This window comes from Mauremys reevesii, linkage group 16 (genome assembly GCF_016161935.1).
Source record: "Mauremys reevesii isolate NIE-2019 linkage group 16, ASM1616193v1, whole genome shotgun sequence".
Lineage (NCBI taxonomy): Eukaryota > Metazoa > Chordata > Testudines > Geoemydidae > Mauremys > Mauremys reevesii.
In genome coordinates, this window is record NC_052638.1 from 40136443 (window position 1) to 40151007 (window position 14565).

The 14565-nt window shown below is 42.5% G+C and overlaps 1 protein-coding gene across 9 annotated transcripts in view; it reads right to left on the reverse strand.

Moving 5' to 3' along the window:
- GALNS (galactosamine (N-acetyl)-6-sulfatase) overlaps positions 1–14565 on the reverse strand; it is a 74275-nt gene that overhangs the window by 26447 nt on the left and 33263 nt on the right. For all 9 annotated transcript variants that reach the window (XR_005588658.1, XR_005588659.1, XM_039502513.1 and 6 more), the window contains one exon: positions 4342–4463. Coding sequence is in view for 7 of the 9 variants with exons in the window: in XM_039502513.1 (XP_039358447.1) it covers positions 4342–4463 (122 nt within the window). In the remaining 2 variants the exon portion in view is untranslated. The remainder of the gene's footprint in view (positions 1–4341; positions 4464–14565) is intronic.

Sequence of the window (14565 nt, forward strand, 5' to 3'; positions counted from 1 at the left end):
GGGCCACTTCAACAAAAATGATGGTGATTATTCACCTGATATTTCTGTATTTGTTTCAATACTGATTTGAGAGTCTGGAATTGAGGCAGCCGTTTCTTGTAGCCACTCATGCGTCTAGACATTGTCTGGATCTTTTTATTAGCTGACTTTGCCCTTTTCAGATAATTTTTCACTTGAACTTCATTCATGAGTTTGTTTCTTTTAATATTCCTTTTTGTGAAGTGTCACTCTCTGCTAAGAGGGTTACTCATCAAAATACTTGCAGGTGTACTTACTTAAGGAGAGGTTGATTTAATGGCTCACTGCAACACAGAGGTACCAATGTCTGGATTACAGTGGGCAAAAGCCCACAGATGTACTTAGACAAGCTGTCCTCCACAGTCATATTTCTCTTCAGACCCCCCCAGGCAGTGGGATGACTTGTTTGTTGCAAGAGGTGTTGCTGGAAGAACTCCAGGCATGTGCCTGACCTGAGTGCTTCCTAGTAATCTTTCATTGTCTAACACCTGCTTGGTTGATACCAGGCAGCAGGTTTCTGTTGGCTTGACCGAGGCGTCTAACCATACTTCTCAGCAACTTTTTCATAGTTTTAATGCTTTCCTCGGCACTCCTCTTTGGGCTGCAGGTAATTTTCCAGGGCTTTCCCTCAATGCAGCCGCTGCTGTTTCCCTCTGGTTAGATGGCGAGGATCCAGAATAACTTTCCCTCTGATTATCCCCTGGGTGAAATTATACACTGGTTTTGCTCATTCTGACATTTCTGCCCTGACCTGTGAAGTCAGGATCTGACAGAAGAGCAGCTAATCTTTCTCCTATCAGTTCCGTCAGAAGCTTCTTCCTCTCTTTTCTGGCCCTATAACTAGCATTGTTAATTCTTTGATGGTTTCTAGGATTTTTCCATCATGCTCTTGTAAACCCTGTTTTAAACACATTCCTGTTGGATTCTGAACCCATTAGTAAATATCAGCCAATTTTGTGGATTCCATTTGTTTCCTCCATTCTAGTCAACTATATTGTCTGAAATCAGAGGTCAGTGCTTCTCTAGGCCCAGAGTTTTAGGGGACTCCTAGTTTGGATGAGGATCAATCACTCAGATCAGATGGCAGTACTGACGGCCATTAATGACAAGCAATGGCTTTAGCTTTCTGTGCTGGTTTGTTAAGATGTTGCACCTCTGGAGATTTATCCTGACAATTCCTTCTGCACCTTCAGAGTTTGACTCCAAACACCTTCTTTATTGCAGTTTGTATTGGGTTTATTGTATTTTATGCTGTGCCAAGTTTAGTTTTATTTGCTGGTTGCTTGTATTCTTAGTGAGTATTGTAAAGCATCTTAATATAGGCGTGTGTGAATAAAGCTGAAGTATTTTCCCCCACAATTGGTTCTGAAGGTGCTAGCAACAGATTATTTTAATCTCTCTAAAATGTTACTTGGATGCATCATATTCTTGGAAAGAACCGTTCCCTGTATGGTATTTGTGGGATGTGCAATACTCAGAGAATCAAAGAATTTAATAAAGGAAAAGACTTATTAAATCACCTAGTCCAGTCTCTGATATATTCTGTAACTAAGGCCTTCTACTGTTCCAGTGGTTTTAAATTAATCTGAAGGACAAGGAATTGTGTTCTGAGAGGAGAATGAATATTGCTTGGACTTAGAGAAATGCTTCTCCCCCACACCGTCAGTGTTAATGTATGATCTTATGTTTTAAGAAATAAACTCCCAGAGCTACAAAAAACAACATAAGACATAAATTAGTGTCTGTCCCTCGCCTTCCTAGACATGATCATTAACATCTCAGATGACAGAGACACAAAACTGGCTCAATCCTTGCCACACAAGAGCTATGATGCAGGTAATCAAGGTTCTTACTGGGACCAGTACAGAGTTAAATTACCCTTTTGGCAACAGAATGCTGGGTTTCCCTCTGAGGAGCATTAGTGTAGGGACTCCCGATGGGCAAGCTGCCAAAGGGGATAATTAAACTAAATAAAAATACACACCAGCCATACCAGTAACATCCCCATAAATGAGGGTAATTTAAGTACTACATAGGATAGGAGACCTACTTTCCACGATGTTTCCAGTGTGACCAGAGACGAGTAACATTACATGTTGCAGAAAGGAATATTCATTTACTAAAAATATCCTTTCCACTATGGTTTGCATATCAAATAACATCACTGCTTTCCATAATCATGTCATAATCTTACCATAAAATTCAATCAAGGAAACAGCTTGTGTGTGTCCAGAAAGCAATGGAACCATATGAGAAATGACTACAGATGTATCACTGCAATTCAGTTCAATCCTCAAAACATGGCTGTTGAAAGGAATGCTTAAACTATCAGGCAGCAGGTGCCCTGCAGACAGACACCTCCCAGATAAGCCTCTTCAAAACACAGACCAACATAGCCAAGATAAGATTTCTGATTATCTAATTTTTGGAATGGGGTGATTTCCACCTCCCACAAAAAACACAGCCATTAAACCAACAGGATATAATCTCATCTGGAATCCCAATCCAGTAATGTAATTTTACTGAGCTGAATTTAAAACGCAGCAGCAAAGAATAAGATGTGATATGATTTGGTTTGTTCATTAGTGCTGAAATGCAATAGAAAGAGAGCAAATGCAATGGGATTCTGGAGAGTTTTATACACTGTGTAATGTACCTCTAGGGTGCTCATATGTTATGAGAGAGAGAAGTGAAAATATTTTTTCTCCCCTTCTCTCTCTAGCGAGAACACTTAGTGGACAGCACAGGCTCAGTGCTGTTGAAAATAATGGAGTGAGTGCATCCACTCAATTATTTAAAATGGTTGAGTAATTGCAGTCCTGTCAGTTCAGAAAACATCTCTCTGTAAAAGCCACTGCACAAAACCATTTCTGTGCAGGTGGTCGTGGCGGCCTCACTTTCCTCCTTATTTACTTATACATTCTATAAATCAGAGCCAATGGGAATGGAAAATATAGCATATCCCAGTCTGCCATCTGACTGTGCTAAAACCCCCGTAACATTCTTCCTAATCAATGGAGAAGGGCGGAGCCAGACAAACTTTTCACAGGGTGGTTGTAATTAAACTTACACAGCCAGATTCACTTTCTGGCTGGGTTAGCTGATGCCTGCTTAAACCCTTGCAGAAATCATTTGGGGCAGGAAGTCTGCTAGAGGTGCAGGTTGCAGTGATACAGTTATGGGAGATTAAGAGGCCAGCATAGTCCAAAGAGTGGGCGGGGTGGGAAGAGAGTCCACCAACTCAATTACTCTCCGAGGAAGCTCCCACAGGCTTGAAAGCTCCCCACTCGCCGTCACAGAATGCAGGAGGAAGGCACTGGTGGCAAAACCTCTCAGAATGTGCTGCAATGGGAAAGGGGAGGCTTGGCCCTGGAGAACAAGCGCAGACAGCAGACTAGCTTGGGTGCCCACGTTCACTGATTTGCTATTCTGCAGCTACCCTAGAGTCAGTCCTGTCCATGGGACACAAAAGTTAAGGGGTATTGGACATGGGACAAGAGCCACTAGACAGTCTAAGTCAAGCTAGGACAGGTGCCAACCCAGTGTCTGGCCAAACCATTTGAAAACTATATTTTGTTCCATTTTTTATTTGTTAGTTTAGAACTGTGGTCACCCGTCTAAGCTTTCTGAGGTGTAACACCTGATTTTCAGAAACAGCTAGCAAGTCTATTGATAAATATATAGGTATTGCCATATACCCCAGGTGATATCTCTGCTGATGTAATCTTTGTACTACACCACCACTTGTTCCCTAAGACGTGTCTGTCTCCTTTCCACACATAGCTATATGATCGTCGTGGATTCTGCTTTCACTGCTAGACTGCCACAATTGCCATATCAGTTTCATTCGGTGCATTTGCCTGTTTACATCCCTCTTAAGACAAAATAATCACCAATTAACAAAATCCATACCATTAATAATGAATTAGTAAGATGGACAGCAAGACATGAAAACAATATAATGCTCACAATGACACGATGACCATTTAATACAGCTTATTTTACCCATATGAAACAGAACCTGAATAGCCGGAAGAGGAGCTTTGTGTAAGCTTGAAAGCTTGTTTCTCTCACCAACAGAAGTTGGTGCAATAAAAAAAAATATCACCTCGCCCACCTTGTCCAGCAATCAAAAGACTCAGGTCAGTGAAATAATGGGACCAAATGCATCTGTAACAGGAGAGTAAATGCCAGATGAACTAAGCCTTGTGTTAAAGTCACACTGTGCTCACTGAAGATCTTCCTGCCACCTCACTTCTGAGCTCCTTCTGGACCAGAACATTTACACCAATGAACATTTCCATTTGTGTCTTTCTTGCTCACCTTATCAGATACTTTTCCCCAGGATCCCTTCCCAAGTGGAAGAGCAGAGGCAGTTTGGTGTGTTCCTCCTGAGTATGGGTTGTTACTCCAGAAATGTTCTGCCCAGGACAGAAATCAATACCCTGCATTGGAGAGAACCAAGTGGGTCATTGGGAATGTGAGATGAGAGAATGGGTCTGAGTTTATTATTTAATAACAGATGTAAATATGAACTCCTCAGCTCTCAAGACTTTGGCTGAGACCACTTTCCCCACTCTCCCGTCATTAACTGTGACTTTTTTTCCCCCCTATAAAAAGAAGTTCTAACCCAGAGTTGATTCTGAGTTGGCAAACTGGATTCTGCTGTTATTTATGCTAGGGTGAAAAAAGTAACTACCAGAGCTGATATGGTGTAAAGCTGGAGTGAGAACTGAAGCAGGACTCACATTTCTGTACTATTAAAAAGCAGAAGTCATCTCTATAAAATATTCATTAAAATGAAATGGCAAATGAAAGACAAAAGGGGAGATCATTTAATCATAACAACTCTGCACATGAAAACCATCTTCTCCCTTTGATTACTGCAGTACAGAGCTGCATAGATGGGTTCTGATTGGCTGGTGACAATGTTATAAAGGCGAAAAAATCCAGTACCATTAAAGGGCATAATCCCAAGAGACAATGAGCACCCACAACTCCTGCTAGCTTCTAGGGGAGATGTTAAAGCTCAGTGTCTCTCTGAATCTGACCCAAAGCCATATTTCACTGAAGAAAGCTGTAAATTTTAATAATACTAAAAAAAAAGATGTTTGTCTTTCTGATTTACAGCTTCTCGAAGTCCTGGTATTAGGTTATTAAGCTGGTAATGCTAGGTAGGCTGGAAGATCTGAATTAGGTCTGAAAAAAACTCCAGTGCTCATCATTAAACTCTGTGGAAGCACAAATCAGGATTTCCCCAGCAGTAGCGGCTGGTCCATAAGTATCTGGACATTCCAGTTGCTCACATCAATGGGTTAAGTCCTCAAGAACCAGCCCAGGGACACCCAGAGCTGTCTGTTCAGAAATCCAGAGCAGTTCGCTCTCTGCATCTGTGCATTTGTATGCTTTGCCAGGTTGTATGTCTCCTGAACTCCAGCCAATTAGCAGCCAGATGTCAACTCCCTAATAACTTAGAGCTTGGCCTACGGTCCTACGGGCTAACAGAACACTTTTAGCTCTGGGAATAGCAAAAAAATTTAAGTGCTAATTTCACTGAAGAGAAAATAAAGCAGGAGGCCCCACTGACTAGCAAGAACTAGCACCTAATGGACTTGTTAAACCTCACAGGTTTACAATTCCAGCTAACATGCTGCGCTATTTACAGTACTTCATAACGCCCTGAGACATGGACAGAGACCCAGAGAGAAGGTAAATGGTAATATTTAAATGGAGGGGGGAAAAGCAGTTGTACCATTTGCTTATAAAACAAACAACAAACTGAAAGGCTCTCCACAGATGTTAGGATTTGATTGGCAAACAATTTTCTAAAAATATCCTGTATGTTTTTAATGGACAGCTGGTCAGCGGAGCAGTTAATATTCTGCTTTTCAATAAAGCAAGAAGGTTAGAAGCCCATGAAATCCCATTTATCTGCACAGAGCTATAGATTCCTGAATCAGTGGCTGGAAAAAATAAGAGAGTTGCTTGATAGGTTGTAGCAGGCAACTAATAATGGACTTTAAATGGATACAAAAATGATTGACCTTTTAACCTTCTCGTACCATAGACCTCGGAGACTGAATGAGATTTTGACAGTGGAAAATAGAATTTAACTTGAAAAAGATACATGGAACAGTTAGTGGAAAGGTATCAAAGCCCAGCTATAACACACAAATTATAATTTGGATGTAAATCAAACAAGCTATTTAATTAAGAGCCTGTTAATTGATACACTGCTCCTCTACTGCAAATGTTTTAGTTTGAGGGAAGAATTTATTCTCTTGGGCATTTGCTTCTACATTGCTTTGCTTATATGAGAAGCAAATGGTGAAATGTAATTCACATAATGAGGTGCTCCAGAACACGCTCCAGATTATATCCCCAGATTCCTGAGAAATAAATCTTCAACAAAGGTGTCTCAGAACCAACAAAAAGCTACCTGTCTCTCTAGCTTCAAAAGCCAATTCCCTCTTCAAATCTAATTTACTAGAGGGAAAAAGAAAATCCCTCAAACATAACATTCTGTGACATTGATAAATAACACCCCAAAAACGTGGCTGAAACTACCATTTACATTCTACGGCCTTTCAACTTTATCTCCACAAATAAAAAGTGAAATACGAATCATTTTTATGATGTTCTGTGTGACATCAAAGTCCAGCTGTGGCCCAGAGATGGCCTCAAAACTTTCCTACTTGCATATCAACTTCTAAGTAAAATAATATTCCCCCTCCATCTCCACTGACGGCACTGTCCAGCAGAACCACCACTACATCAAAATACAACATCAACAGTTAAAAATGATCCTCTTAGAAGTCCAGGCCCTGAGATCCAACGGGAATGAGCCTGGCATAATAAATATCTAGGTAAATGAAAGAGACAGGAAGAGGTAACAGCAAATGGGAGGATCCAGTACAAACCAGAGGGATGGTAATAAATAGGGAACCAACTGCTATCACTCCGAAAACCCCACCACCACCTTTTTGGGTAAAAACAGTTGTTAGCTGACTTCTAAAGACAGGGAGGGATGGACTGAGCTGGATAGCAGGGGAAGCAGGTTCCAGGTCAGACTGACCCAGAACATCAGGGTGGTTATTAAGGAAAGCCCTGATCCTGCAGTCAGAGCGGCTTGGGCACAAAGGTCCATCAGCATACATCTGAGTGCCAGACAGGATGTTATGGGGCTGTGCTGGGATCCCTAAAGGCAAATGATGAACAAGTGCTGCTAACCATCAGGACAAGGTTCCTGGTCTCAAATGCTGCCAGGTCCTATGCCATGAAGAGCTTTCAAAACCAATTTAAAAATCCAAGCCTCTACTTTACTGGTGGCCAATATAAAGAACGCAGGCATATGTAGCGTGCACACTTCCACCTGGCTCATGAGTCAAGTTAACCAGAGCCCCATTTGCAACTGAAAAACCCAGTATTGCAATAGAAACGGCACAGGCAGATCCTGAACGCTTGTGTGGCCCATCTACTTCAAGGGTTCACTCACATCAATCTGACTGCAGGACTGAGGCTGTAAAAAACATTATAAATAACCTGTTGATAATCTGAATATTATATATACACACTATACTATGCGCCAGAGTACAATACACAGTAGGATGACTGAGGCACATCCACTGCCATTGTACAAGACAAGTGAGGAGGTCTGATGGCATCAAAGATTTTGCCAGAGCAATTAACGTGCTGATGGGGGAAAAATATGTTGGTTGCATACAATGCATCAACCCCCAATTTCCCATTAAAATGGACATTCTGAGCCTCCTCTTGACGGAGCCCGATTGCTGAAAACTGACAATATCTGAGACACCAGCAGTATCACTGCGCAGTTTAAGAGGCAATAAAACATCTTATATTCTGCAGGAAAATCACTTTATTTAAGTATCGTAACGGTAATTCTGCCTGTCCCTACATTTTGTAAATTCAGTGCTGTTTCCAGTTCTTGAGAAGGAAACTGCACAATATCCTCTATGAATAAACTGAAAGTCTAGGATGCTCGGTCCGCACTGCTTCCCTTTTCCAGAGCAAAGAATTTTTAATCAATTCTGCCTTAGATTTGGGAAGAATTTTCAGGAACAGACAATCCACACATTTGTGCCTCTGGTGTCTTGGGAAACATGTAGATTAGACTTGTGTATGCTGCTTGGGAGGGGAGAGGGGGAAGTGAGATGGGGACTGTCCCTAGATCTTCCTTTATCAGGATGAAAGGAATTACTACTTTTCATTCCTGCCTCACAGAAGGTTCTTCTGCCTTCTCTGCACAAGCTGGAGTGAGTGCTGATGAAGCATACATGACTGGTGAAGAACGGGACTGTTCTTTCTAGATATTTGTACTGGTGAAGATTGTTAGGGAATTTGAAATCATGCCACTGTTTCAGAATGATTTCCCACTCTTCGGCAAATTAGACATTCCTTTTTAAAGGGACAAGCTAATCACACAGGCCATAGAAACTAAGAGCTTTGCAGGCTTTAATGTCAGATACAGTGGGCCTGATCCTCAGCTGATGTAAATCAACATCCTTCCACTGAAATCAGTGGAGCTTTGATGCGTATCTGGCCCAGTGTTTTTGCTGAGGATGGCCAGCTTCACTTAAAAATGAAATTCATACAGGAGAAGAATGAAGAATCCCTTTTAGGGAAATGGGTTGATACAATTCCTGCCGTCTCCACAACAAAACCAAAACCATCATTAGACTTATTATATTGTTTCCTTAAACATTTGTATTACGAGAGCCTGTTACTAACAATGTGCTTTTAACTGGCTATTGATTCCCTGCACAAGTCTAATATAGTTTACTCTGCACCTTAGCTGAGGTAAGATGTTCATTTACAATAAACAGTGACCTCACATAGAAGAAAGGTAATTGCTTGTATTTAGACAAATTCTCTGATCTTTTTCCGCACTTATAAAAACACGAGGGACATGTCTACAGCTAGTCACAGTTCTGTGCCTTGTTAGAAACAGCCAACTAAAAGAGCACCCGATTACTTGCAAATAGCAACCAGAAGCATGTCTGCTAGCAGACCAAATCTCCTGGACAGGGATGATGTTTTGTACCATTGCACAGTGAAGAGAAATTTCACTGAATTTCATTGAGTTCCTCATATAAAAATAAAAATAAACTTTTCCTCCAGACAGGACAAGTGGATTTTTAAGGGGGCAGGAGTGTCTGCCCCTCCAGCCCCACTGTAAGCCCCTCAGCAAGAACTACTGACTGTTGATTATATGGCTTGTGACTCAATTTCCAGAGTAAATGGCCCACAGATGTTATGTCAATAATGACATGAGACAAATACAACAGTTCGCCATTTTGGGCTCCTAGCCAAGCGATGGAATCAGCACTTGTGTTAATGTAAGCCCTCTGGCGAGTCATCTCCCTGGCACGATCCCAGAGCATTCTGAATTTACAAGTGACTGTGGATTATGATAGTGGCACAGCAAACACTGGACTGTCTCCTTGTCAACATTTCCTCATTCCAATGCTCAAAACACAGAACAACAAAACAAATATTAATATTAGGAAAAAACCAGCTTGTTTGAGGCAGGTATCCCCAACACTGCAGCAATCTGCTCTTTCTTCTTGTCCTTGCCACAGCACCGGAAAGCAGCAATTCTCACTCATGGCAGTTCTCAGCAAAAGCCTCCAGCATTGGGACTCAGAGTGACCGAACACCTGAAAATGCTGGTGCTGGTTTCTCTTGGTAGCCGCTTCAGCCCTGTTGAACAAAAATCGCTTCTAATGTGTTAACTGTCTGGAAAGGAGCGGAGAAAAGGGGCAAATCGAAAAGTCTCCATCGGCTCTCAAGCAGAAGCGATCGATAGCTAGCTCATATGCTCAGAGGACCACAATCAAATGTCATTATTTGTGAGGTTCTACTTGACTTCACAGCCCCCCTCACAGAAAAGGCTTTATCGATTCCTTCATGTTGATGAGAAGGGCAATCAGAACAGACCGCAGCACAAATAACCCCTTTGGCATTTTACAGTGAAACAATAGGGTGTGTTTGTGCACAAACACACACACACCCTTTATGAAAAACCACTGAAAACTACTAACAAGATACTAAGCTGACAGCAGAGAGGCTGAAGTTTATCAGCCACAATCCACTAAACCAATGGGCTTTTTAAAAAATATTTTTGCAAAGATCCAGTTAAGGTCAACTCACCAGTGCTACCGAAGAGCTATGCTCTGTTGGAGTGATCTCAGGAGTAAGCAGAGGAGAGAGCTTTACCCCTCCTGGTGGCTCAAGTTCTTGCCACCTCTAATGAAGCACTAAAATCGGGATTTTGGAAGGAATTTAATTACCCCTCAAAAAAAAGAGTCAAGTAGATTCCTTCAAGGATCCACAATTTTCCCCTTTATTCCCTTCCCCCCAGCCCTGCATAAAGCTGACCTGTCCTTCCAACAAAGGAGGGCTAAATGCAGCTCCCTCCCTCTAAGCCCTTCAGAATTGCTCCTGATCAGCTGGGCAGGGCAGCAGGAGAGCAATGCAGAGCATGAGGCATATGTATTTCAGAGTGGGTAGAGTAAATTTGCCTGTCCTCCAGGATCTGCCTCTTCTCAGGGACCTCTTCTGGGCTAAATGCAGTGGTGACAAACAGTGGTATATGATACAAGATATACACACAAGTGGTAGTGTATCTGTTTGGCATTCTGTGGTTGGGCCAAATACATGCAACTTAAATGCCACAGGGTTGGCAGGGGAATGCAGCAGGAAAAGCCACTAAAAGGCGGTTGTAAGGCAAAGTGGTGGGGTGCATGGGGGGCTGCTCTAGCTTACAATTGAACTGGCTTTCAGCACAACCACTGAATGCCAGTAGGGTGAGAGTCCTAGACTCCAAAGCCAGAAGGGACCACTGTGATCATCTAATCAGCTCTCCTGCATAACACAGGCCATGAGACTCCCCTGAATTCATTCTTGTTTGAACTACAGCATGTATTTTAGAAAAACATCCAAATCTGGATGGTGGAGAGTCCACCTCAGCCCTCGGTAAGTTGTTCCAACGGTTAATTACCCTCACTGGTAAAAATTTGTGCCTTACTTCTAGTCTAAATTTGTCTAGCTTCGATTTCCAGCCAACTACCCTACCTGACTGGTGACACAGATCCTCTGACCAATTTGCACTGGATGTGTCATGTACACTGCTGTGTTCATTTCTGCTGGATTTGGCTGGAAGAGCAAGGCTGTCAATGCTGATAGGGCCGTGGAAGAGCCTACGCTCTGATAGACAAACACCAAAGCAAAGGACAGTACGGGCCAGATCCTCAGCAAGTCTAAAGCAGCATAGCTGCACTGATTTCAACACAGCTATTTCGATTTACCACAGCTGAAAATCTGGCCCTATGCCTTCCAGGTGAATCCAGTTACAGGTTTCTGTCACACCACTGCAGACTATACTTCCTGTGCTCTCACAGCTTCTTTTTAAACTCCAGAGGTCAATAATGAAGTATTTTTCCTGTTAAATCATTTATTTACTGACTCTCCAATGAAGTCTGAGACTACAGAATTCTTAAACTTCTCTGTGTCTCCTTTTTTTCAGTCCAAAACCAAATCTAACTCAGGAATAGAATACGTATTACATCTCAAATTATTTACAAATATAAATATATTCTCTCAGTAAATTCACTTATCTCTGGCCTATTCATCAGCTCCTGGATGTTAGACAATTCAAACTGCATAAACATGAACCACTTGTAAATCACAAAGGCTTTTTATTGTACAAAAATGGCAGCTAGGTAAATATTCCTCATGTGAGCGTCCCATGTAATTTACAAGCAGGAGTGGTGTGTGCCATCAAGTCCTTAGTCTCACTTATTTCCGCTGAGTGGATTTATATTTCTTTCCCTTATGCTATTCAAGGGAGTAGCCGTTCACGAATATAAGTTATCTAAATAATCAAGTGGAAATAGCAGGGAAGATAGCACCAAATAGTCCTGTAGTGCTAGGAAATAGATTACAACGATTTATGGGAGGAATCGGATTAGAAAATACTGGCTTTGGAGGATAAAAAACCAAAAAACCAACACATTTCATCTTTGTGACTGATGACATGAAATTGAATATCAAACTAGAATACAAGATGATGGGTACCAGTTAAAGCATGTTAATGTCATGAGAGTTTAATAAGGCAAAGAGACTATAAATCAATGGACTGCTGGCATGGGATCTTTGCAGTGTAAATACTTCAAGTGCCATATGGGGAGAAGCATGCACAACCGAGTTATCTCCTGGGGTTAGCTGTCTGTAAGCGTCTCCTCTGCGCTCGATTTTACACATACTTTATTACTTAGCTGCCTAATGCTGCAATCAAGCAAGTAGCTTTCCAGGTTAGAGGCGAAAATTCCTAAACTTGCACAAATTCTTCTTAACCAAGCTTGACGGTGAAAAGCATGGAGGTGTTCAGAAGACACACATGGGGCCAGAAGGATAACAATGTGATGTTTTCCAATCCTAACATCGATTGGATTCTGGTTCGCTCAGTGGCATTTACAGGTTTAAAAATCTTAAAACAAAAGTACACCAAACATGGATTAAAAATAGCGCAAGTTGTCTGTATTTCGGTTTGGCGGGATTCGTTTTAAACTGATAGATGTTGATTTCAGTGTCAGCTGAAATTGACATTTACCAACATAAAAAAGCATCCATCAGTAATGGCATGAGTGCAGCCTGCCCTTCCCCTGCACGCTGCACCTACAGGGATCCAATGTCACTGGCCTTTTGGCAGCGCAGTCATGGGAATTAGCGAGCAGGTCTATGACAGCAGAGCTGCAGAGGGCTTCCTGCACGGCGACACTGGATCGCTGCAGGAGCAAGGTGTGGGGGAGGCTGCGGTCCTAGCAGGCAAGCATAGGTGCTGGAACTAGAGGCGCTGAGTGGGCTGCCGAACCCCCTGGATTAAAGTGGTTTCCATCATACGCAGGGTTTACAGTTTGGTTCAATGGCTCTCAGCATCCTCACTGTACAAATTGTTCCAGCACCACTGCAGGGCAGAGCAGAGACTCCCAGTCAGGCCTGTGAGGGATGAGTCCCCAGCTGTGGGGGACGTCACCCTGCTGCTGAAAGGCTCCTGCCCGGGGACAACACCATTCAGTAGCAGGGTGGCCTCCGCTGTGGCTGGGGGCTTTCCTTCCTCAGTGCCATCCTGACCAAGGGTCCTGCACCATCCTGGCCAAGGGTTTCCACTCTGCCCTCCCAGGCTTGCAGCTTTCTCCACACCTTGCAGGTGCAGGGATCGGGTGTCACCGGCCTGTGACCACCTGGGGAATCCTCTGCAGCTCCGCTGTCATGGCCCCACTCACTCACCCACCAGCCAGGTGTGTGGGAACTGTCCCCAGGCAGGAACTGTTCAGCAGTGGGGTGGCCTCCCCAGCAGCCAGGGGCTCATCCTCCTCTGTGTAGGTCCTGATCAAGTGGTCTCTGGCTCCAGGTCAGGACTGCAATCTCCTTCGCACCTGTGTTTTGGGCCCCTCAGTGGCACAGGGAGCCATCTACAGCCCTGCCCCCACCCTACCCACCACTTAATATCATGCAACAGTAAAAATGTAAATATAAAAAGTGATATTCATAATTGAAATTAAAGAAAAAAATTGACTTCTGACAAGACTATCTATATTTAGTAATTTTCCACTCTGCCAATTAACAAGGGGCTTTTAAGAGCAAATGGAGGTTTGGCTGAAACATGAAACAATGAAGCAACTCTACAAAAATAACAAGATACTAAATTATCCGTAAAGTAAACCTCTTGAAAATAAACAGAGAGTTGTTTTGACATATCTGGCCAACCTCAGGCCTGTTTAAATGGTTGCAGCTTCAATAAAGATGATGGAACAGTACCAGCTTTCACCAGATCTGACTTTGGCCCCATCATTTTTATGAGTGAAAGGCTTCCAAGTTCAAAGGGAGTTTAATACATCTCCACATCTGACTCAGATAATCAGGTAATGAGCCAGTCAGGAGACCCCACCATTAGACAAGGTAAAAACTTGCCTTATTAGCCAAAAGCCCCAGTGGCTTGGCAAGGCAAACTCATCTGTTCTGTCGACAAGCAGGATTTCTGATGTCACACAAGTGTACATTAAAGTCCACTTGCAATGAAGCCAGCAAGCAAAACTGGCTCCTCCTACTCTGCCAAGATAACTCCAACCACAGTATAAATATTACTGATAACAAAGCAGTAATTGCAAGGAGGAACTGTGTAGCGGTCATATATGACAAGCTTGCAAAAAAGAAAACAAAAATCAGAACTGTAAAAATATTCTGCATTCCAACTGATTTATTTATTTATTTTAAGCTCGTGAGGGTTGTAATTAACGTCTAGAGGACATGAAGGAATCGGAACAAAATTTCAGCCCCAGCTTCCTCTGCATGTTGTTAATGGCTATTCTGTCCACTAATGTGCTCCAATTTTACCCACATCAACCACATGTGATACAAGCTGCAGGAAAGCAAGTGAATTTTTAATCATTTCTCTGATGTACAGCATAATTACTGACTTTAATCAGCCAGTAGTTAAACAAAGACTTAGAAAGAAAGAAATAT